General features: G+C 42.6%; 1 protein-coding gene across 1 annotated transcript in view; it reads right to left on the bottom strand.

Moving 5' to 3' along the window:
• The window catches only part of SH3BP5 (SH3 domain binding protein 5), a 50,029-nt gene that overhangs the window by 7,097 nt on the left and 17,487 nt on the right, over positions 1 to 25,445 (bottom strand). Inside the window, exons 4-6 of the mRNA XM_079302040.1 lie at positions 11,949 to 12,113; positions 4,250 to 4,380; positions 352 to 394 (exon numbers count right to left, since the gene is read on the bottom strand). Of these exons, the coding sequence (XP_079158166.1) occupies positions 352 to 394; positions 4,250 to 4,380; positions 11,949 to 12,113 (339 nt within the window). The remainder of the gene's footprint in view (positions 1 to 351; positions 395 to 4,249; positions 4,381 to 11,948; positions 12,114 to 25,445) is intronic.

Raw genomic sequence — 25,445 nt, 5'->3', positions numbered from 1 at the left:
AAAGAGCACCCCAAGCACAGTTAAACAGTCTGAAGCATAAAATGTAGAGGGGAAAAAAATGAAACCCACAACAAACAAATAAATCCCAGACACATTATACTACAAGAAGAAGCAAAGACAGTCAAACTGTACTGTTTTGGTTCTGACAGAGTTCAAACACTCTTATTTCACACAAGAAAACAAAGACTCTCTAAGTCTTTTAACTTTAAAATGTGCTTAGCAAATTGCTCAAGAGGTTTTGAATTGGTTTTGTATAGAAACACAACATAGTTGTAGGAGCACTTTAGATGTAATTTCAGTATTTACTGTAAGCAGTAAAGAGTTTCAGATGGATCTGAATTACATACATACCTCTAGTTGGACATAGTACTTTGCCTTGAGCTCAAAATAAGGTCTGTGGAAAAACAAAGAAAGTTGTTTACAATCACTGGGACTGAAGGCAGTGCACTGGCGTGGGAGTTGCTCTCTTTGTAGCATTAACACAGCTATTTTGTGTATCACAGCAATCCCAAGAGACCACTACCCAGATGATGGAACATCTACACATGCTCTCAGTGTCTCTCTCTTACTCTACAATGCATCTATTTCTCATGAGTCTTTTGACCCAAATAAAAATTGCAACATTCCAGTTTTTGGAACTGACAGCATAATTCCTCCAGGCCTAGATTCTGCAAGATATTTAAATGTAACTTTAAATCCAGCTTCAGGCACAGGCATCCTCTCTCTACCCAGCTAATTTCTGAGCCCACGGCACATGTAAATTCCTACAGAAGCTGAACCTGTTCTGTGTTCAGGTGTGGGGGGGTAGAGGGGCAGTTCTCGAGTTTTTCAGTGAAGGAGAGGCTGTGAAGAGAGGTCAGAGTACCACACACAAGGGCACAGCACTTCCCAACAGTGGCCCACCAGGCACTTCCCTAAACTTGCTTGTAAGGTTGCAAGAGGATGGGTACAAGTGGTGCAGTACAAAGCCTAGAATCCACTTTCTACCCTCAAAGTTTTGAAGCCCACAAGACAATATCATCTGATACAACACTGAGCAGGACAAGGAAAAAAAATAAAACAAAACACGAAAATTAAAGTAAAAAAGCCCTGTTCTTTCAACAGGGCTCACTACCCTCCTCCCCTTTCAGAAGCTCTCCTGGAAAGCAGGGAAGAGATAATCAGATATGGCTTTACATGAAATAGAATGTGAACTGCACTGATTGTGTTTCTACCCTGACAGCAAGTCTCTTCTGAGTTGTAAACCCTACTGGCAGCTGCATTTTGGACTGTGCACTAGAATTCAGGAGTGTGAAACTGCGTTTCTGATCCTATATTCTTTGAAGGGTTGAATTCATTACACAGTCAGGCACAAAATAACTGAGATGTGTTTCCATAAGAGCAGGTTATTTCCAGCTCTAATATTTTTAAACACCTTTCCACCATCACCAGGAGCACACAGCCAAGTATTAATGTTTCCAGTGACAGCAATCCAGCCAAAATGCACCTCTGCCTTCCCTTAGTGGGACATCACCCTGCCAAAGGCTACATGGATGCACCTGCCCGGCCAAATAAAAACACTGCAGCTGAGAATTTGGAGCCAACAGATAAAGGACTCCTACAGCCATACTCCAAAACAATGCAGCACACAGATACTGGCAGAATGGTGTTACAGGGAAAGCAGTGAAACCCACTCACCTCAAATGACCTGACTCTCAACCTTCCTTACCCTAGTGCCAGCTGGGAGAGAACAACCAGACTCGGGTCCCAACCTCCCACCAGCTTCCACAAGCCTCAGGAAAAGTCCCCTCTCTATCAGTAACAAGCACATGTGTGTTTGCATGCTGTGAAAAAACAATACAGAGGTGCATGTGTGTGCATACACAAATACACACACGTGCACACAGGAGCAGGAATGTTTACCTGCAACAGGTAAAAACAACATTGCAGCAGCAGAACAGCCACCAGCCTGCCTTGCAGGAGCTCACTCAGGGCTCACTCACAGACACCTGATGCCAGCAGGAACCAGGGCAGTGTCAGGGGAGGCAGTGCCATGCCCTGGGGTCACTTCACTCCCTGGCACCATGGCCCTGCAGCCAGTGAGGGCTGGCTGGAACTCTGCAGGGCAGGAGCGCTCGCTGCGCCAGCGGCGACCCACAGCACAGGGCACTGCACTGACAAAGTGCTTTTCAAGCTGGTCACAGGAAGAGAAAAAGGCACTTTGCCCAAGTCACCAGAGCAGAAAGTGACTTCCAAAAACCAGCTAACACAGGCAAGTTCATTATCCCACAGCTTAGAGGCACCGAGCCAGAAGATCTGGTAACTGTTAAGAACACGCAGTTGTATGCACATTCACAGATCACAAGCAAGTAGGCACCCAAAAACTAAATTAAAAGCAAAACCAAAACAAAACTATCCAGTAATCCTTTGCTCATCAACTTTACACAAATCATCTAAATGACTTTCCTCCAGGATGTCTTGCTTTCAAAATAGTAATGCTTTAAGCATCTTAATCCCAACTGAAGCAAGGAGCAAATGCAAATCATTTTCTGCCCAAAAGAGAGCAACTCAATCAGTGTGTCTATCCACAAGTTTAAAGAGAAGATGAACAAAAAGCCAGAAAGGCCTAAGTGTTAGAGCCAGTGCTCCCAAACCACCCAGGGAGAAGGTCAGAGCAGGATGGTGGTGTTAAATCGTCCCTGAAAAGCAACTAGGGGCCAGCTACACCCTCCAACACAAACAGCTGCAAATTCAGCAGCCTCATTTCCCAGTTTCTGTAGCCACTTGACAGCACTGATGCTTTCAGCACAGTTGCAATTTTCCTTTATGTGAAAATTGCAATGCTGGGAGATGACTGACCTTTCCAACACCCCTATGCAGCACAACTTCAAAGACATCCACCACTATTTGTGCCATCAGGCATCTTTCACATCAAGTACCAGGCTAGAAGTGGCATTTCTGCAAACCCTTTATTAAAGGATCTCCAAAATACCCTCCCTAGATGGCTTATGCTGCAGTCAGCCCTGCTGTGAGACAAAGTAATACACTGGGACTCTTACAAGCAGAAAACAGCTTGGCCTGAGGAGAATGACAAGACACCCCTCAGAGTAGTTCCAGCAAAGAAATGGAAACTCAGAAGAATGTCACACAAGAGGCAGCTGGGACACCAGGCTTCACACCATCACAAAAAGCTATGTAGGACCCCACTGACAGTTTAATAATGGTCTTTATTTTAAACCTTATTGCAAGGAAGGAACTCCTGGCAGCCAAAACTGTTCTCAGATATTGCCCTTACCCAGAGGAATCTGTCATTTGTGATCTGATGATGGTTTTCACAGCCCCTGTGCTGTGCTAGACAAACAGCATGCAGCTCATTCTAGGAAGTCACACTACTACACTGTTTCAGCAAACATGCTTGAATCTTGCTTGAGAAGTGCTAATCCTTTCTTGAATTGAGCAAATAGTAATCAAAATAGATTTTTAGTTGACCGATTTCACCAAAAAGTCATTTTTAAATGGAGGGGATTAAAAGCTAAATACAGCAAGCAGATTGTTTAGACAAGCCACAGTCTGGAAATATTAAATAAAAAAAAAAAAGACTGTGAAATATAAAGAGGATTAAGAATTGGTTGTAAACAGGGCCAAAATTTTAAACAGGTTCTGAGCAAAAAGCTGTTTCACTTGTCTACAACAGAGCCAAAGTGCACAGCAAATGCAGACACAATTATTAATGACACAAGCTGCTTAGCTATGCCTTCTGAAGGGTGTTTCCTGCCCCAAGAATAGCTCTCACACAGCTTTGCCATGGCAGCAGCAGGAAGGAAACAAGCCTCGTGTAAAGCACCTTAGACCCATGCAGTCTTTCAGCTTTCTGTCACTTGCTTTGCTGCTCTCCTAACTAAAAATAAGAACTGTGAACAACCCTAGGCTGTGAAACATGCACATAGAGCTCTGCAGACAGCACCTGTGTGGATTCCATGCACCTGCTCCTCAAATCACACATCACCAAGGAGTTTAGTGCACTAGAACAAGACCAAGATGCTGCTTGGAAAAGGTTTCTTATCCCATTTAGTTCACCAGTCCATCAAGTCAGGTGTTTCAAAAGACACTCAGGACAAGGACAAATACCAGTACCAATTGTCCTGTGAGGCTGCTACACACAGAGAGGAACCCAAAGTGCAGCATGTTTTCACAAATTAAAAAAACCCATAGAATAGGTACTTCCCCCAAACAGCTTTCACCACTACTGCTCTACAAACATAAAACATACTTTGATTTATTGATGGCTCTTTTCAGCTTCTTCTCCAGCTGCTTCATCCTTCCCATGGCAGCATTGTATTTGGCTGCAGTCTCTTTGTGGACCAACTCACTTCTCGTTTTGGTCTGTTCTGCCTCCATGACCTTCAAGAGGGGGAAAAAACAGGTTTAGCAGCAAGACACAATGATCCACTTCTTATCATTTCAATTAACAGCAACTCTATAATCTCTCCAATCAGCTCATGTCAGGAAAGTGAAGGTATAGAAAAAATTACTTCTAGTGAACCTATTTAAAAGTCTTTCCTGAAAAGAGCAGCAAGTCTTCAAACATTGTGTAAATCATGACAAAGGCATTACAGCTTTTCACATAATCTCTCTTACAGGAAGTTCAGAAGACCCTCAGCTTTTGGGATTGTCCATTTTTTAACCCAGATAGATATTCACAAGTGGAGCAACACTAGTCAGTCACCCAGCTACCTTCAAGGGCAATGTTTCTGTTTCTTCCAGCTTCTCTCCCAGGAACTTGACTTTCCCAGCAGAGACCTCTCAGGTTGCTCAGCTCCCAGCTGCAGCCCCATCACTCTGGAAAGGGCTCAACAGCCACCACAGCAGAGGGAGGACTCAAATACAATCTGGCCTGAATCATCAGTCACAAAAAATTGTGTGTCCAAGATGGTTTTTCTCTTGAGAGAGCTGACATGCCTGAAATCAGTTTCAACACTGAAAATGCAAAGGTCCAAGCCCTGAGCTGACACCTTCCCTATGCAGACAGGGAGAGTTCTGCTGATGACCAGCCCATCCTCATGTATCAAGATACAAGTCTGATAAGGAGCAGCTGAGGGAGCTGGGGGTGTTTAACCTGGAGAAAAGAAGGTTGAGGGAGACCTTATTGCTCTTTACTATCCCCTGAAAGGAGGGTATAGCCAGGTAGGAATTACTTCTCACCAGTAATAAGCTACAGGAAAGAGGAAAGGGCTTCAAGTTGCTCCAGGGGAGCTTGAGATCGGATATTAGGAAAAAAATTTGCACTGAAAGGGTTGTCAAAGGGAGAGGGGAAGTACATATCTCTCCATTAGCTGCACTGTTGGTATCCCATAGCCAAGCTTTGCCAGTAATTTTATGCAGGGTACTTTTATTGTCCAACTTTGAATGTCACAGGTGTAAGTCAGAAAATGTGTTTTATTTAGTGCACTAGCAGTCAAGATCCAGACAGGGAGGTGACTGATTCTTTTGAAGTCAGAAAGGTGGTGACACCTGTGTTGGTATGGCAATGAGGGGAAAGCAGGTGATTTAAGCTTCCTGTTCTGCAGCTATGAAGGTATTCATACAAAAAATGTCAGGACTTGATTTTCTCCAGTACTGGATTTTGAAATGACTCAGCTGTGATACCAACTACTCCACAACTTCACACAAATTTGCTCCACCTGGCTCCAACACCAGACTGTGCATCTGAGCTCTCATATGCTGAGAGAATACTCTAAATATCCTGATTTTAAATAAACCTCACCCACAAAGCTCTGATTTTTTGAAAAAGTGTGTTAATCCTCCCAATCCTCAGCATGAACTGAACAAGGAAAAGAGATGGTCGACTCTGACTCACTTGGATAGCTGTTCCTCTCAGGAAAACTGTCATATTGTCCTTCCTGATGCCCAAATGAAAGAGTGAAACTGCCAAAGCCATCAGCATCAACTGGGATCTCTTACTGCCACAACTGGAGGCCACTTTTTGCTCATCTCCACACACCACTCATTATTAAAAAAGGAATTGCTACAGAACTTTAAACTATGAGAAATCTTTTGATCAGTTATAAAATAATATACTCAACTTCAACACTCTTCAGCTTTCTCATAAGTGTAAGGCATCCATTTTCAAAGAAAGGGAAAAAGAAACAAAAATATATCTATCAGGCTCATTACATATTCTCTCCTACAAACTGAAAAATAAACTACAGCCTCTTATATCAAAAAACTGCTTTAAAGCCAGTTGGTGCAACGACTTGCCTTAGTGAAACATGTCAGACAAGGCTGGTTTTAACGTGGAAGTCTCTTAAATTAAACTGCAGTCTCCAAAGACTGCACAGAAGGTGGTTCATCTTCTTTCTAGTGTGGCAAGGAACTGCAATTTAAAAACGCCGTAAGCTACAAAATAATGGAGCAACTGGAATCTGCCAATGCTCAGTTACATGTCAGTCCCTCACATTCTTGGGACAAAATTAGCATAAACTTTGATATATGGGATAAATCACATTGTAAGTATGACCAACACCAGGGTCATACAGCAGGTTAGGTGTCCAGCAGAATGCTGATTTTTCAAACTTTTCATATCAAACATCACAGAAATACTGAACCCTGCAGGACTGGGATGTGAGGATGACAGATTGCAAATGCCTCAAAATATCTGACAAAATGTGGAATTTGCTGCCAGCCATATATACCCACGTTCATTACCTTTTCCAGAAAGAAAGGGGGGGAAAAAAACCTGTATACTTCATCCTGTTGAGAAATCAGTGATGTAAGAAAATCTCTCTCCCCTCCCCCCTTGCTTTCTGTGGGAATTCTGTCCTCATGCTCACATTATCCACACAAGTCTGCAGAGACAGCCTGTCCCCCTTTTCCTGGGACAGCAGCTCAAGGTGCATGCCTGAGGCTGAGGATATTACCTGGGGGATTGTAAGGTACCTCTGCAGAGATCCATCACCTGCCAAGATGCATTTAATCACTTAATCCAAACAAGAAGTAACAAGAGAGACCATCCACCCCTCCACAAATGCCAAACAGCCTTTAAATGGACAAGTTCATACCCATTTAAATGAATGCCAGCCCATCAGGCCTGGCAGACAGAAACAACCTGTAAATGATGCTGCCACCTCTGCAGCTGGGATGTTCAATCTAAGACCAGCCAGGGAAACTCCTCACCTCCTTAAGAAAGCTTAGAAAAAGACAGATAGGCTCGTGTAGGAAATAAGTACTTTTTATTAGAGCTAATAATACATATTTATAATTTACCTTCTCTCCTTCCCTACCCTCTATTTCCTACCCAGCTGTCTGGAACAGGAAGGTCAATGTAGAATATATATTTACCATCAATAAGTCCATACAAATAGCTTTGGTCCCCCCAAAATGTTTCCATAATCTGAAGTAAAAATGGACTCCAGGCAAAATTTCAGTAATAATAACAGATGCAAAAGAACAATTTTATCAGTGGAGTTGAGCAAAGCTGACTATCTAAGCCAGAGAATTACTCTGGAGGACTGTTTCTTTCACAAAACATGAAATTGATCATTCTTCAAAGGGAAGGATTAAAAATAAAAGAGAAAAGAGACAATGCTGTATCAGTAAACCAGGAGGAGAGAATCAACAATAAGACAGATTGCAAAAAAATAAATTTAAAAAAAAAAAAAAAAAAAAAAATCACTGCCTTTCCAGGATAAAGTGATAGATCAGGACAAGGAAAGATGTGGGTTTTCTGTTGTTTCTTTCACAGACTTTTCTTCTCCCCCTTTTTCCTCTAGGTTTTTCTAGCTGCAGGAAGTACCTCTCCTCTCTACATCACAAAAACACCCACACATTTTACACTGACAGATGGTACTTCACAGTGTAATATCAAAGGAGCTTCACAAGCCAAATTAATCCAAAAGGGAGCATGCTTCCTCCCTTTTTACTCTCCCCTCATCCTCTCCTTTTTAAAATGTCTCATGATCAAGAGCCAAAACATTTCTTCTCCCTGCCAGAATTTATGAACTCAACATATCTCAGGAAAGACTGTAAAAGCAGAACCTTTTTAAGACTGCAGATTGCATCAGCAATTAGAAATTAGCAATTTCTCTTGAAATTCATGAAGAGTCTTCCTTCCTGCTCCAGCTTGTGTCAAACTAGAGGTAACACATCTGTCAGTACTTTCCTTTTGTACATCTTTATGAATTATTTTCAATAGGAGCATAAATGTGAAGATCTTTTTCCTCCATCCCTCCAAAATTCAGCATCCTTTGGTCCTTCCACAGGACTCTCTTTCATAGCCCTGCTCTTTGCACCTCAAACTGCAGCATTACAATTCAAGGAACAAACAGGCTGGTACCCACTAGCAAAAACATCATCTCCAAATTTTAAAAACACACTGCAGTTACCAAAATTCTGGTAAGCCAATGGCTCAGAGTGAATGGTACTCTTCTTCCCCAGGTAGCTTAAGAGTTTATCAGACCCATTTACATTTCTATTATAATCAACAGAGAATTTATCTTACAATGAACTTGTCCCTCTGGCCACATGAATTGCTCTCCAGACACCACTTATTGATCAGATCACCTTTCATCATAATGGAACTTTTGGCAAATAACTGTGATACACAGTCAGATTCTAGACATGACACCATGAGCTAAATCCCAATCTAGGTGTCATTACACTTTTCAGATCTGTGGAAAAATGGACATTTAGGAAAAAACCACAGGACTTCACCCTGAAATACACATAAAGTTAAGAGTAGAAATGGGCAAAGCTGCTGCCTGACTTGCAGGACTGCACCACAGTCCAGTGCTTCCCTGTTGAGAACACTGAGCTCAAGAACAGTCATTTGCAGGGATTAGCTGCATCTTCTCAGGCAGGAAGGCAGGAATCCAGCTCCTATTTATGCTCCCAGCCTCCTTTAGAAACATAGCTCAAACTGCAAGGTGCAAAGAAATTTCTGAGCCTATGCTCCATGTACATGTTCATGCTGGTTCTGTCTGCTCCACAAACAGAAAGGCTTTCCACTCATCATGCTTCCAGCTCACCCAGAAAAAACAAAATATCACTAACTCTCCCATTTTGCATCAGTTTAATTGTATGATTTTCTAGATCAGTGGCCACAGAAGTCTTGTTTACAGAAGCCCAACAGGTTGTCACATTAAAAACAGTGTTAATGGCTTTTCAGACTATCAAGACATCAAAAAGCAATTACAACATACAACCCTTACCTCTGTTTCCTCCCAGTGAGGGTCTGGAAACAGCATTTCCTGTTTGGTACCCAGGACCCCAAGTCTTTGTCTATATCCATTAGGTCAAGTGCAAAAGTAACCTGGCAGCACTTCCACACATAGCTGTGTAAGAAATCAGTTTCCCATTTGTTCTCTTGCCTACTCTTTTTGTTTTCTGTTTACAGTGTTTGTCAGCTACCAAGCTGCTACAGGGCTCAGGTTTGGTTCCAAGTTTCAGATTAATTCAGAAAAGCCTGCTCCCACTGCCTAAGAAAGCAAATAAAAACACTTTACTCTGGCCTGACATTTCTATCAGAAGAGACACAAATGGATTAGTAGCCCACTTCTAGCATTTAGCTAAGAGGTGCTTTTCTGCACTTGAGTCCTTGCTTTAAAAGGCCTGGTGCAAGATTATTATCTGCCCACTACAACTGTCATCTATAAATGCATGCAAATAAAAGCTGTAAAATCCAAATAACCAGAGTGCAAAAGCTTTCTCCAAGAGCAATTTTATATGTGCAAGTAAAAGATGACAATTTCTTAATCCTCAGCCTTTACCCACAGAAACAGCTTTTTCCATTAGTGATTTTCTAATGTAATTCATAGTTAATGATCTGCGTTGTCAGCAACACTGTGGCAGTCAAGGGGAACTTTTGTTCTAAAAGATCCCATTCTCTAACCTCTTTCCATCCATATCTTGGTAGGGAATGCCAGTGTTTTCTCCTCCCTGAGATCCTAATCATTCTGTTTGCCTCTCTGAACACTAAGCACTTCATTAATTGCATGCACTGAAGCCAAGTGAAGTTTTCACTCTTAGAGAAGATATAAAACTCAAGCACTCCAAACAAACTAATGTTGGGTGTGTCCAGTCAGGCCTTCCAACAGCATTTTCACCCTTCCCTGGCTCTGGCCTTAGCCTCCACCATGGTCAGTGAAAATTGAGAGACAAACTTCCATGGAACTCTCTCAAAACCTGCTGCACCATGGAGAGGTGCAGCTGGGTGCTTTCTGGGAACTGAGTTTACCCAGCCTATTTTAAGCCCCAGGAACTGTTAAGCAGCAAGTTTTCCATTCATGGAGCCCACAGCTGCTCTATACAGTCCAGTCAGTGCCTAGGAGATTTTACAGCTGCACTAAGTACACCTAAGTTCTCCATTTACTGTTCAGCTGTAACAAATCAGACATTAGGGCTTGAATACCCCAACAAGCAGGTATCCTGCAATCAGTGATGGCACCTATCAACACCACCAGCACGACTCCACCAAACACTGCCAGCAGCCATCTGCTGCTCTGAATCACTGGGTTTGCTCATCTCAGGTGCACACCTCTTACAGGCTGTCAGGGAATGATCAAGGGCTCTAGAAGGACACAAGGATGCCTTTGAAATAGCCAAGGAAAAGAAGAATTTCAAGTTGCCATTGTTTCTTTTGTCACCCACCCCCAACAGAAGTTTTTGTTATGCCAGCTAGAGGTATGTAGGTGGCAGATGACTGCTGTTACTGTCCACCAAAACTCAGCAGTTCAACAGTCTGCAGCTCTAAGCAACTCCTTAAAAGCTTCTGGGTTTCTCATCTGTCAGTTCTGAGAATCAAAAATTATCTCTTCCTGGACTTGGCTCATATTGAGAAGGGATTATAACTAGGGAAAATGACAGCTGGCACATACACCCTGCAAAGGTGGGACTCTCCTCATAAACACAGAGGTCACCATATCTGCAAATAACAAATGATAACAGGGACAATAACACAAACAGTACCCTGGAGTTCATTTTCTCACTAATATATACCAGGTTTTCTATCTCTCCCTAACACACAGCCAACATCCTTTCTGTTCCCTGTTTCTTCATCAGGCAGCTGGATTTTAAAATTCACTCTGAAATAGAGGCTTTCTGATGACTGAGAAGCTTCTGCAACAGAACAGAGCTGTTGCACTGAGGACTGCAAGACAATACAAGCATTGTATGGCATGATAGCTTGTTTGGAATAGCAAGTTCAGCTTCACTGGCATATTAAGAAAGTGACAGGACAAAGGTTTTTAACTTCTATTTTTGGCTTTTATGTTAAAATAAACCTTTCTGCCTATTTTTTTTAACAGAGAGAAGACAAATGACAGAGAAATTCTTCCTGGCATCTGCTAGAAAGAATACTGACTTTCTTTTTTAGTGCATGTCTTCTGTAGCTTTAGAAAGACTTTACACAGAAGGTAAGACCTTGTTTAAATTCCAAAGTTAATTCAGGATAAAGCAGCATGCAAGCTTAAAATGCAACACACAATTTTGGGTAATTCTACATTCAAACACCAAAAAAAATTCTGAAGCAAAGTGACTTGTTCAATTTAGATGACACAAAGAACAGGTTACACTAAAACTTGAATATATCCCTGTTTTCCCAGGGTAAACACTCCCATAACACATGTATTCAGGAACTGGAATCTCCATGCAATTATTCTGGCACAACTCCAAATGCAGGTATGCTTTAAGACACTGTTGATCCCTGTAAACTGGAAGGTAATAACTTTTTTTTTTTCCTCTGTAGAGAGCTACAGCACTACTACAGCATCACCAGAGAGAGAACTAGAGCTGTTCCAGAAGCAGCCAAGGCCCAAAATATTTAACCTCAGACTTCATACTTTTCATAGTTTCATTTCCTACATGTCATGCATCTGGACCAAAAGAAAAATTTGGTTTTTTGGACTCTGGGCCTCATACACCACAGAAGAACACAAAGTATGGAGAAGGCAGATGCTGGGGCAAGCTTGTATTACCCTCTGAGTAGCATGGTTGAGCATCTCCTGCCAGGCAGAGTCAAACTGACGCTTGTCATCTTCCAGCAGCCTCTGCTCCGCCAGAGAAATGGTCTCCTTGGCAGCACGCAGCACCTCCGTGGCCCTCTGGAAGTCCTGGGTCGCCCTCTGAGCCTCCAGCTGTGCCTAAAGGGGGAAAAAAGACTGGGATCAGAGAGAAAGGAACCCTCAAGGTCACATTCAGATCTATGCCATGAATCCCAAGACTTTTGAGAAGAGCCACACTGTTTCCTGAACTTTTACTTGAAATGATGTATTTTCCACTGGAGTAAGTCCTGCTGAGACAGCAGCTCCCACCCAAATAGGTCATTTGCCAGCAAGTGTTTCACAGTGTTTGTGGTCAAAAAACTCACAGCTGATGGCCTACAAATAAGCACCTGGCTGAGAGATAATACCTAATGATGTAGGTTTAATCACTGATAAACAAACCAAAAGAAAATTAAATAGCAAACTGAGAATGGCACTCCCTGAGTTTAGTCAGGGTGGATTTTTATCTGATACACCATTAATGGCTGAGGAAATATTTTGGAATTATTACCTTGCTATGAAGAACAAACAAGTTCTCTGAGATGGTGACTGCTTAATTCTTTGAGAGTTTTTTACTTTGCTATGCTGGTACACAACTGGTGCAGCACACAGACACAAGAATAACCAAGGGAATTTAAAAAAAAATCTTTACCTGAATTTTTCTACATTATATATTTCACAGATTTTTATTTAAAAGAGTATTTTTTAGCTGTTTTGCTCAGAAACACAACCCTTCCAATGTAAGCCTCACATTCAATTAACTGAACATCCAGCACTGTGAAGACAGTTTTTACACTTCAACAATTTTTCAAAAATAAACTGGAATTACCCAGCCCATACCTATGAATAATGTATTTGACCAGACAGAACAAAATAATGAGTAAAACTTTACATATAATGATATACACAGAAGGAGTGTGAGAATCAAACACAAGAAAGGACTCTGACATACAGAATACTATAGAGAAAGATAAAGTCTTACAAATAAAGGAAGAGGTTTTAGTGTGAAGAAATGGTGGTTGGTTGGGAAGTGGCTGAAAGTCTCTGATACAAAATAAGTGGAACAAGGGTGCATTTCTTCAGCAAACAGCTGGCTACACTCCCTCAACACCAGCTGCAAATACCTCCACACTTGAGACACCACAGTTATTTGTCAAGGTAATGGAAAAAAACCCCTCCCTCCCTGCCCCATGGCAGGGGAGATGGACTCCCAGTTTAAACACAAGTCTCAAAAGGAAACAAAGCACACTAAGCTTCCCTCACCATGTCCTGAAATAGCAGCAAACTCTTCTTACTTCCTTTCCTCTCTCACATGAAGGTACTTCACCCCAAGGTAACCATACAAAAATAGGAATTGTGTGTCAGAGGTCCTTCAGTTACTAGCTAGAGAGGGAAATCAAAGTCATCACAATCAGAGCAGTAATTTCCTTCCAACCAAGGTCCCTGATGCATTTCCTTCTGAAGTGGCTGGTGCTGTTTTCCACAGAGAAGTTCATCTACCCACACCCTTTGCTGTTTTCAGAGAGTTTACACCATATCACCCTGCCTGCAGACTATGTGAATATCCAGGGCACTAAAGTGTTAATTTCCATGCAGAACTACACATTCCATGCAGAACAGATCTTTGGGCCAAGTTTAGTGGATCCACAGCATCCTGGTATGAGTTCAATGCCAACATGATCTCTTCTCTCTGAAAGAAACCCCCACAAGTTACATCTCCTCATCACCCCAGTCACCAGCTGCCTGTTTCAAATGTATTAATACATTTTATAAACTCAGAATATGCCTGACTATAGAATATTCTTATTTAGCCACTAACTAACCTAAACTGTGATATCCAGCAAGCACAAGAAAGTCACATGAGGATCTTTAAACAAGGCTCATCCTAGGCTTCCAGCAAAGAATAAAGCAAAAAGCCTGAAATCTTAGTCCCCAAAATATCTACTAAATTTTCTAGAAATTCACTGGATGGAAAAAAACAAAGTTGTAAGTTTGACCTATGCTAGTAAAAGAATCAAATACAAATAAAGGCCAACATTTTCCCATAAAAGTAGTGTGAGATGGGATTTTAAGACGGGAATTAAAATGCAGGACTTCAGTAAGAGCCTGCATCAAGTAGAACAGTGCTGAGAAGAGCAAGACCAATTTTCATGGAAGACACTACGAGAGGCAGCCAGGTCCCAGCAGCTCCCAGCAATAAAGCTGTGAAGGCAGCCCCAGCTCCTTGGCTTCCCTGCTGCATGAGCAGGCCTGCCCATCCATGCAAGGAATGACTTACACACAAGAACAGACAGCAGACCCATTCCCAGCACAGCCAGAATCTCCTCAGCAAGCAACTGCTTTCAAAACTCAGCACAACCAGACCCCAGGGGCAAGGCAAGCTCAGAAGTACAGTTTTCTCACCATAATGCATCAGCACTTGAAAGTTTCTCTTGGCACAGATACCTGGGTCAGGGATCAAGACACCTAAGCCAGCAAAAAGCCTGCAGAGTATTAGGAGCTGGGATACTTAATCCCCACAGAAAACAACATTTAGTGGTAGCCTGCAGTACTAGTAGCTCTTCTGAGAAAGGCCTTGGCAGGCAACTGACTCTAGAACAGGAAAATTATCTTTATGATAAAGAAAGCAGGAGCCAAATTTACAATTCAGTTAGGTTTCTGCTTGCACCTGGACCTGTAGGACACTGACAGCTGGAACTGTTAACAGGCAGGCACAAAATTCTAGGTCCATAATCTATTCAGCCTCATGCCCTCTAACTGTGTGGGTAAATGGAAAACAAACTTAAACACTCCCTGCCAGCTGCATTTGTTGAATACTGCTCTGCAATGGCAATTTGGAAATAGTGTTTTGTTTCTGACCAACATAGTTAGTCCAAATAGCAATTTAGCTTCAAAAGTTATCTGGAATTAGTCTACAATCTTTAAGCAGTTTCTGAAAGTCTGAGAAAGAAAAAAAAAAAAAAAAAAGCTAGGGTAAAGAATGATACAGTTGTCATTAGGAAAACATCAACAAGTTTGTGGCTTTGCCAATGTGAAAAAGGATACTCAAACACTTTCTTTTGTGTCCTAGTACAGTTACCCAATAATTAGCCTTCATTTAAAACTCCCTGCAGCACCTACAAGTTGTTCTGCACCATCACCAACAGGTTACTCGCAGTCCTAGGCCCGCAGGTGACTCCATTTGATGGAAAAGAGAGCAGCCATGTCCTTCATGTGCTTTTAAAATCACAGAGAAACCAGCAGGAGCTCGTGTCTCCATCCAGCCTCCTTATATTGCACAAGAACTTTACCACGTTAGACAGTGGCTGTTTCTCTCAAGACTAAAATCCAAAATGCAAATGAATGGCTGAAAATTAGATTGTCTTTCATTGCAAACTTGTGTTTGAGTTGAGAGAGGTCTAGCCTTGGGCTAGAATGAGAGAAAATGTACTAGGGATGAGGACAAAAATTGCTGAGGGAGGTTGGAGGCAAGTAGGATGTCAATTTTCTGCCTGTCATCCATATCACTGGTGCTTGATGGAGTCTACACAATACAGAAATGAGAATCTCTTTCATTATAGCCAGAAGAGCCAGTCCAATTGAACCTCTTTTTGAAAATGAGCAAGTCCTGACACCTTGGGAACTGGGGGACCTGTGCCCCAGCTGCCACTGGAGCAGTCACACTGGTCACTGTGGTTCAGGATCAGTGCTTTCTGCCAGGAAACTCAACTGAATGTCTTCACCACTCAGATCCTCCCTGTATCAGTGTAAAATATAAAATGTGAGTCCTTAAGAATTAAGACAATTAGGCAGCCATAGAGATTGAAGCTAAGGAGAATTCCACTGTCACAGCACATCCACACAGAGCATCAACTCTTCCTGCCACTCTTTGTCCTTCCCCTGCAATTCAATCTTCTACAAGCTACAAACACATCTCCCCTAACAGTAAATCCCTTCCTATAACCAGCAGCACATCCAGAACTCCTGCTCTGCCCTCTCAGCCCCCTCTTCATGGCCAAGAGCTCTCTTTACACCACGATCCACCCTGTGCTGTTCTGCACATGCCACCTCCTCTCACCAGCTCATCTGCCTCCCTGACCTCCCTGGCTCTGGCACAGCACTGAAATTCCCAGGCAGCTCCCAAAGACTTAGAGGTGACATGCAGCAGCAGCACTCACAGAAGCAAATCGTGCACTGTGGTATAAAACATGTCAGCTTAGAAAATACATTATGCAAGATTAAGGGGGTACTGACAGGGTTCATAACTGCAAGCTATTAACATATTGCTGAAAGATGCTAAATCCTGACAAACCCCTTTTTGGGGATAAAAGCTGCACCCCCATGGGCAGGCTTCTGCTTAGCCTACACAAGGCCTTGCACAGAAGGGAACCATGCATAACAGCCAGATTATGTTGGCAGCTAGAAATTTTAGAAGTGCTAGGCCATGGCTAGCAAACAGAGAGAAACAAAACCAGGCACTTTTTAAATGTAGCCCTTCTGGAACCAGCAGCACCATACATATGTCCACTTTCAGAGCAGAAACCTGAGCACTCTCTAATTAGGAAATGCAATTTTCTGGTTAGCCCACATAGCTTTTGTTGAACCAATTCCTCTTTGTAGTCAAGCCCCTGCCCAGCTGCTAATAGAGGACCTTCCCCACCTTTCCATATATATCTTGAACCTACAACACATCTCCACTTCATCTCATCTCTGATTTTTATTTTTGTTTTTGGTTCTGCACAGTATTAGTGACACTGAAACATGGTACAACACAGCTACAGCATTCCTCTGAGGTTAGCCAACATCTAATGTACCCTGGTGGGCACTGCTCAGCCTCTGACACGTGAACACACCTGCACACAGCCCAGCCAGGCTGCCCCAAATAGATGCAGAGGGCTCATTTTGTGGAGACAAGCCTATGCAGAATTTCTCCCCTTGGCCAGCCTCACCAGAGGACCAGAGCTCAAGTACTGATATTTAAGGAAAAGGGCATTACAACACAACTATAAATTTTATCATTAGAAACATCAATCAGCAAAGATCAGATATTTTCAAAACTGGCTTCTCATTTATCCAGGTGAATCTATCTCATCCTGCACTGCTAATGCCTTGACACCCACTTTATTTCAGCATCTCTGAGTTGAGCTACTGCCAATGAAAGACATGAACAATCTCTGTTTATGAAATCACCATAAGCTGGAACATGAAGGGAACACACAGCTGCTGCTCAGAACAAGGCACCAGTACACCAAGTGCTGGCCCAAGGCCTTTGCTCTAGAAAGCACTTGTTTGTTACTATGAAACCAATGTTTTTCCCACCCATTAATCCTTAAAACAATAGTTTAATTGCTACCAGCAAACACGTACTTGCTTACTAGCAAACAGATAATGATTAACTGTGCTCCAGTCCCATTCTTCAGAAGGCATCAAGTTTCAGATGTTTTCATTCTGGCCCCCTTTCCTTCTTGTACCAACATCCCACATTAATTTGCTGTGCAAAGTGCAACAGGAACATGTTTTGAAACAGAAGCTTTACTCCATCAATTGCCCACCACAGCTGCTGCAGCCCTGCCTGTCTCTGACTGCAGTGACTGCACCAGGACATTCTGCACAAGCTTCTGGCAGGGATGAGGACAGCAGGGTCACCACACACTGACCACAACATCCCCATCTTACCCACCACTGCAGCAATTCAGTGATTCAGAACCTAAAAGGTGAAGGCAGTTCAGTGCTCACTGCACCACTCACAATAACCAGCCACTGAGTGCTGCTATTTCAGCTTCAGTTTTCCTGTTTAATTCAGTTTTTCCTGTTTTAATTTAGCTGACAGGCAGGAACAAGAGCAGTAGCCCAGATGTCAGCACAAGGGCTCATAATGCTCAACATCCAAACAAAAACAACCTCAACACTGGAGCAGCTCCATCCATGGCAAATCTGCCGATGACACCAAGCCAGAGGAGGTGGCTGAAAAGGCAGAACTCAGCCTAGATGGACCTTGGGAAACCTGACTGGATCAAGAGACACATGACAACAAGGAGACCTGTGGAGTCCTGCACTTGGGGTGGAATAATCCCACGGTCAGCCCTGTCAGAAGGGACCTGCACAGTACAACAGGTGTGAGAAAGCTGAGAAGGTGCAGTCTCATTGGGAGCAATGCAAACCATGTCCTAGGCTAAACTAAGAAGGCCATGGCTGGCCAATCCTGCTGAGAGGTTACATAGAGAGGTTTTAAATCCTATCCCTGGCAGTCTTCAAGACTTGGCAAAGCCACAGCTGGTGCAATCCAGCAATGTGACATTCTGCTTTGAGCACAAAGTTGGGATCTGACCTCCAAAGGTCCTGTACAACCAGTATTTCTATCAAATACCATCACATTTTTCTTAGTTCCTCAAAATCTGAATAACATTTTTGCAAAATTTTTGTGGGGATACTGAATGTTATCCTAGGTACTCAGATGTATTTACTTTCCTGAATAAATAGACTAATGGTGCAACTGAAGGGGGGATAAGGGTTCTGTTTGCTTTTTTTAAGGACCATAACCTTCCTTTCCCCTCTCCCTACAGCCTAAAACTCTTGATTCAAACCAGAACTGCAAAGTAGTAAAAACACTTCAGACACTCCTTCTAGCTATACTTTTATATATATCTTCTAAAACCCAAGATCTTGGGAGTGACCTCATTATGACAAATCTACGAGGCCTGAGCTATATAATCTACGATGACTCTTTGCATCAAAAAATACAGTCTCTCAAGAGTCTGAAGTACCCTTGTGTTCTTTAAGCAGTTTATTATAAAGCTATACAATTGAACATGGGTTAGAATTCGTATTTTCAAAAGCAAGATTGAAAGATTTTTAACTGAATTAAGAAGGCAAAGGGAAGGAAAAGGTGAAAAATAGAATTTTGTGAAACACAAACTATTTCCTCCCTGCTTCACAACTAGTGGAATGCCTACAGAACACCAAAACCATGTGTCCCTTAGCCTCTGCTTTTGATTAGGTGTCTTATTCTTGCACTGGGCTTTTTGGTCCCCTATGCACATCCACCCTTCTCTTGTAACAGCCAAATTGTTGGAGAACTGACCTGACTCCCAGCTCTGTTGTCTATAAAAAGGCTCAGGAAATAAGAGCAGACATACAAAGCACATTTCAAGAGACATCTAGCTCTGTGTTAAAGTTAGGTGGTATGTGTAACTCCTTTAAGACAGGATCACGAGTGTGTTCAAGACCCAGAAGGTTCAGGGCACAACCAACAGCTCAATCATTTGCTGCTTCTGCTACCAGCACCAGACAGCTGTGCTCCTCAAAGGCAGAATCCCACCTCCCTTCCTTGGGCTGTGGAAGAAAATGAGAAAGAAAATATCTGAGCACACAGTCTCCTTAAATACTGTTAAGACCAGTCCTGGACTGGACTGAAGCAGCTGCCACAGCCCTTCTTTGTTCTCTGGTGGCTCCCATCTAGATTGTAACCAGGATCTTGTGAAAGGAGGGCAAGGATATCCCCTCTGAGCTGATCATTGCTACTGTGCAGTCAGACATCTGAAACTGCTGCTCCACTCACTGGTTTTAACTGATGTAGCTCCTTGCCTTACAGGAATAGGGAGGCAATGCTCACTTGGGCACAGAGATTGCATGGGAGACACTACCCCAAACCTTCTGCCCCTCCTTTGTTTTTCATGTGGTTGTTGAGAGATGCTGGTGTGCTTGGAGTTACTCACACTAATTAACAAGCCTGTGGCACCAGAACATGACAAATGGTTTCAGTCTAATACCATCCAGGCACAGACTTCTTGGGCATTCACGGCCATCTGCTTGTTAGCTGTGCAATTGTTTGTGGCCAAAATTATTAAGCTGCTGCTTTCTGGAAGAGGGGATGATAAAATGCATCCAGGTTTTGATCTCCAAGGTAAAAGACCTTATTAAGAGAGAAAAACACCAAGATAATCCTCCCTGCTCTATGCACCTGCATTCTGAGAGCTTAGGCAGTGAGTCAGCGAGTCTAGGGCTTACAGATGGTTTCTAGGTTTACAGAGGCTCCACATCCTCATCTGCACCTGGCAGCAGCCTGCTTTGCTGCAATTAAATATAGAAGCAAGGAACAACTCCCAGGAATACACCCTGCAAGAGGTACACTGCCTGCTTTAGTGGCTTTTGCTAATTATCCAAGATAATCAACATTCAGCACATACAGATGCAACAGGTATGTTCAGAAGAAACACAGGATTGTTGTCTCATGAAATTGTCACCAAAGCAGCAAATGTTTTTAGATAGAAGTTGCCAGAGTGTTGGCAAGGGATTGGCAGCCTGGCTCTAAAAGCACATCTTGTGCATGCATACTGGCATAAGCAAAGGCAAGGCATGTGGGTAGGAGTTTCACCTGGCTGATGGGCTGTTCTGGACATGTTCTCCCAGTTCCCAGAAAGCCTCACACCCACCTGCAACTGCCTGTCCTCAATACCAGGAATACACTTTGGGAGAAAATTCTAGGCTGACCTTGTCCACCTTTGCATGCTCACAGATACTCTGGAGACAGTCACTCCCCTAAGGGACATGTTGAAGGTAACTAAAACTCTTCAGCATTTGTCTAAGTAGAATTACACAACTGCATAGCACCAGTGAATAACAGGCTTGCTTCACTTAAACAAAAAAGTTGCAGGTGGTGTCCCAGACTAATGAAGGGCTAAGACCATTCCTCAAAGGAAATAGTCTAGGTAGCAGCAGAAATAGGGAATATGTCAATTCCACTTCTCAGCAACAAAATCCTTCTTTAAGAACAAGCCATTAGCACACTTGACCAAATTAAAAGAACCAAGACAAACCAAACAGCAGAACAAAACAATAAACAAACAATCACCAGAAGGAGAAACAGCTGAAAGAGGTGGACATTTCTTCCACATCCTGGCAGCAGAATTTCTTGTTTAATAGTACAACTTTTTGTTGGCTGCAATTGAAATGTATTTCTTACAGAAACTAAGTCAATGCAGAGCCATTCCCACACACTAATTTCCTAACACAGAAGTTGGACTCTTCAGATAATCTTTTCCAGCAAGAACAGACAAAAGCTCCAAAATTCATACTGTTTTACTAGAAGCCATAATGAAACACATCCAGAAGGCCAACATCCATATCACATCTGTCTTGGCAGCAGACCTTAGCATGAGCATTTATCACTCTAAAATAAACTCTCACCTATTTAGACCACTGTACATAATAAAGACTTGGTTGGCTGAAAAAATTCCCCCAAGTTGCAAGACTTGTGCTGCCTTCAGCAGTCATCCCTGAGTAAGTATCACACAAACAGGTACCTAGGATATCACCCTGACCTCAAGCCACCCAGGCTCAAATGTCAACTACTATTTTTAACAGATTATTCTGTCTGTGGTTTACAAATAGCCTTGACTAGGGGCCAGAAAAAAAAATCAGGAGAGGAAATGGTGAGAGACAACAAAACAAAGCAACATTTCCTTTGAATAGGTTTTTTTCCTGTAGATCCGTGTTTTGGCAATAGCTAAGTACTGCAAGCAAGGAATGCACAACCTAATCTCTCAGATTTTTCCAAACTGAAGAGGATGTAAAATGATGTTACTCAAATCTTCATACAACAGAGGAAAAATGGAATTCTGTTCTATTTTCACATTCCAGCATCCTTTGAGAGCTGCTTACACCTTCCTGCCAGTTCAGCATCTGTTATGGTATAATAGCCAGACCACCTATATCACTTCTTTCTTCCCAAATCAGAAGACATCTATCCAAAAACCCAAAATTTTTCTGCACCAGCCTTCTCCTTGTTATTCCAAAGAACTAAGGGTATTTCCACATCAACTTAACCCTGTATTCCATTACTTCAAACCTACTTGCACAACACTAAGTATTTCACAACAGAAAAAAAAAAACATTCTTGAAGGTAGGAAAAATAATTAGGTCATTTGATTCCCAACAATTAATGGAGAGGAGGTTGAACAGCTATCTGGCTTTGAACTACTGCCATCCACTATGGCTGAGAACTGATGGAGGCTTTGTAGGGTTGGAGAAAGTGGGAGAAAAAGACACCAAAAGAGTAATTTTTTTCATCTCTCCTAGATAAATTCTTCAAAACAGTTTAAACAGCATTTTCCTCTACTTCTGCAAAGAAAAGCAGAAGAGGGAAGAACCTCTAATTTACAGTGCACGGTCAACAAATTTACATTATGGAGCCCTTCAAGGTTCATCAGTGAATAACCATAAGAAAATCAATTACACTTTTTGCATCAATAGCTTATACAGCCATCCCTCAACAGAACTGTGTTCACAGAAACCAGAAATGTAGAGTGCCTGAACACCAACCCAGAATAACAAGACCCATTCATTGAGGCACAGAGGCTCAGAGAAACACAGATGATCAAACTTTTAGAGAGGGCCACACATACACACAGAACTTACTGACACAGGTATGTCAACTAGCAAATGGTTAAAATTAGTTCCCACTATTTGAATGTGCCAGGAACATTGTACTTGCAGATGATATTGTTACAGATGCCACCTCTGCAAGAAATATAAGCAATGGAGCACTAAATTTGAATCAGGCACAGATGTTTTTTCTGTTCATCTGAGAAACAGCAGTTGTCAGTGTTCCCAAACACGGGACAGATTAAGAGGGTAAAAATCTGCCAGCCACACTGACCTACTGTCCTGCATTAGTAAGGCTGATGGGAAGAAAAATACATTAAGGAGCTTTCCTTCACAGATCAGATCTTTGGCATAACTTTCCCAAGCCGACCAGGCAACATCTGTCACCTTCTAGGCAGTTTAAGGACACCCAGTTTGACACACCGCAATGTCTCACTGCTCAGCCAGGTGACAGAGCCAGAACACAAAAGTCACATTGAGTGAGGCTTTAAGTAAATAAATAATGTTAATAAATCAGCCAGGTAAAACCCAGCTTGTTGACCCAGGTAAGTGAACCTGAGTTCCCTGCTTCCTACGCTTTGTTGCTGCTTTGGCCTGAAGGAAAATGCAACAGAACCATGATTCAAGACTTAAAATACAGTTTTCTTATTCTGAGCACTCAGGTGGAACAAACAGAGCACACCAAGCACAAGCTCTGTGCAGCAGCAGTGAGACACTGAGTGCTCTTGGGGTTTCAGATGAGCAAACGTGACAGGAGAGCCCATCAAACATTGAGTGTGGCAAAATATTTGCTTGACTGAATCCAAAGTACATCCTGCTTTTAAAAAGCTTACAAAATTCAGTGGATTCCCTGGTGAAAGTCCAGGAAGTGACTCCTCGCCCTCAATAATAAAGTTACAGATTCCCTTGCTTGGCTAATGTCCTCTTCAGCCCCACAGCCAGCCATGCATGGTGTGGGAAGGGAGATTAATATATTGAGAATGCCCTTTGGGATCACAGCAGTGGGAAATCCACATCTCACCAGAGGACTCACGTCACATTGACATGGTTTCCCCAAGATTTAATGATGTGTTTTGTAATAAAAAAAAAAAACAAAAACATTAGTGGGAAGAAGGGGTTCAGACCTAGAGCAGGCCCATAGGGAGCAAAAAAGGGGAAAAGGACACACAAAGTTTCACAGGCAAACACACATAGCCTCAGTGCTTAACACTTTCAGGCACTTCTTGCACAGCTCACCTACATTTCATTCCCTTACCATTCCTTCACAGGACTGAGCTTCCCAATTGCTCACACAGCAAGTTCCATGTCTCTTTTCCCTTCAGAGCACACCAGTCCTCTCTTCCCAGGCAAGGCTTGTGCTGCCTCCCTCCTGTGCCACAGCACCAACTGAGGCCACCATATCATCCTCCATCCACACACAGGTTTCTCAGCCACAAGCTCACAAACGGAGCTGCTCCCCTGCCTCTCCACCAAGTAATCTAACAATCACAGCACCAAGTAATCTAACAATCACAGCCATCTCCATATGGTTGATTTACAGACCCAGGGAGTGAGTAGCTTCCTTCCTAATCCAGGCATCATTCCCTCCCATCTCCCACTGCCAAGAGGCTCCCCAAGACCCACCAGGCAGCTGCAAGACAGCATCCTCAGTGAAAAGGCAAATAGCACAAACCACACAGCCTACACTGCCAGCCTAGACTTGTTACTGCAAAAGGCCAGAGCAGCAGCATCCACTCAAAATACAAATAATACAAAACGCAAAAAGAACAGGTCCTAGTGATCAGGCAAGGCGAATGGTTTTAAACTAAAAGGAGGTTAAGATTACATGTTAGGAAGAAATTATTTACTCAGAGACTACTGAGCCACTGCAATAGGTTGCCCAGAGCAGCTGTGGATGCCCCATCCCTGGAAGTGTTCAAGGACAGGATAGCTTGGGCATTGAGCAACCTGGTCTAGTGGATGGCACCTATGTCCATGGGAGGCAGACTGGAACTTGTTGATATTTAAGGCCCCCTCTAACCCAAACCATTTCATGATTATATGATTACTTAAAAATAATAACAGCAATGAACTACAGTCACAGAAAGCAGTCAAGTGCTCAGGGTGTTTGTTTTTTTCCTTAAACAGGAGAATTTGCAGAAGGCTTGTCAAAGTTTATTTTCAAATTTCTGTATTCCTTCCTTTCAAAATGTGAAGCCACATGATAGTTATTTGGTTTATAAACAGTTAACCAGAAACACTCCTTCAGCCAGGAAAGGTCATCTGGTTGTTCCACTGTAACTGTGCCAATAATTTTGCTTTTTACTAGCTTCATGGCAAGTCTCCAAAGAGGAATGCAAGTCTGTCACAGTTCTGCTGACATTTAATTTTTGCTTCTCAAGTTCCTTCTTCCTCCACCTATTTTTTTTTTTGCCAAGATAAACTTACCAGATTAGACAACTTAGTCTTAACTCCTTGTTGTCCTAAGCATGGGCATCAAGACTTCATAAAAGTAGGATGGAGGAGATTCCTTATGCCATGGGAAGTCAATATACCGATGGATAACACATTCAGGGAACCAGAGGGAAAGACCTGGATATCTACCACTGTTGGAACTGGACCCAGAAGCTGTCATCCACACTCAATGCTGCCCTCCTTTTCCCAGCAAAGCCAGCTGGTGCTTTGATCCCATTAGCTCTCATTCACTGAGTGAATTTGGATAGAAAACCTGGGTGCTGCAGGAATTGACACTGGCAAGACCACAGTTTCCAGTTCCTAATTAATCTTTCAGGATGTTCAGCAGTTTTGAACCTCCAAGTCACAGGAATTTAAAAAGCTTTTGTTTCCTGAGCTAAGGAAGTTACCATCTGTAACTTTCCATCATTGCCACACTACTTTCAGACATTTCAAGCTGCACACTTAGAAGCTGACATGCAATGACCACCTCAGAAAGTTCTGTTCGTTTACTGGCTTGATCTCTACAAAGAAGGGTATCAGTCTCATCTGCTGAGGAAGACTCTTCCAGCTAGGTAGGTGTGCTTTTATCTGCTTACACCCCTCCCACCTTCACCACCAAGTGGCTCAGTTCCT

Source organism: Erithacus rubecula (assembly GCF_903797595.1).
Source record: "Erithacus rubecula genome assembly, chromosome: 3".
In the NCBI taxonomy this organism is placed as follows: Eukaryota; Metazoa; Chordata; class Aves; order Passeriformes; family Muscicapidae; genus Erithacus; species Erithacus rubecula.
The sequence above is the reverse complement of the archived record's forward strand: the minus strand, read 5'-3'. Positions and strand labels throughout refer to the sequence as shown.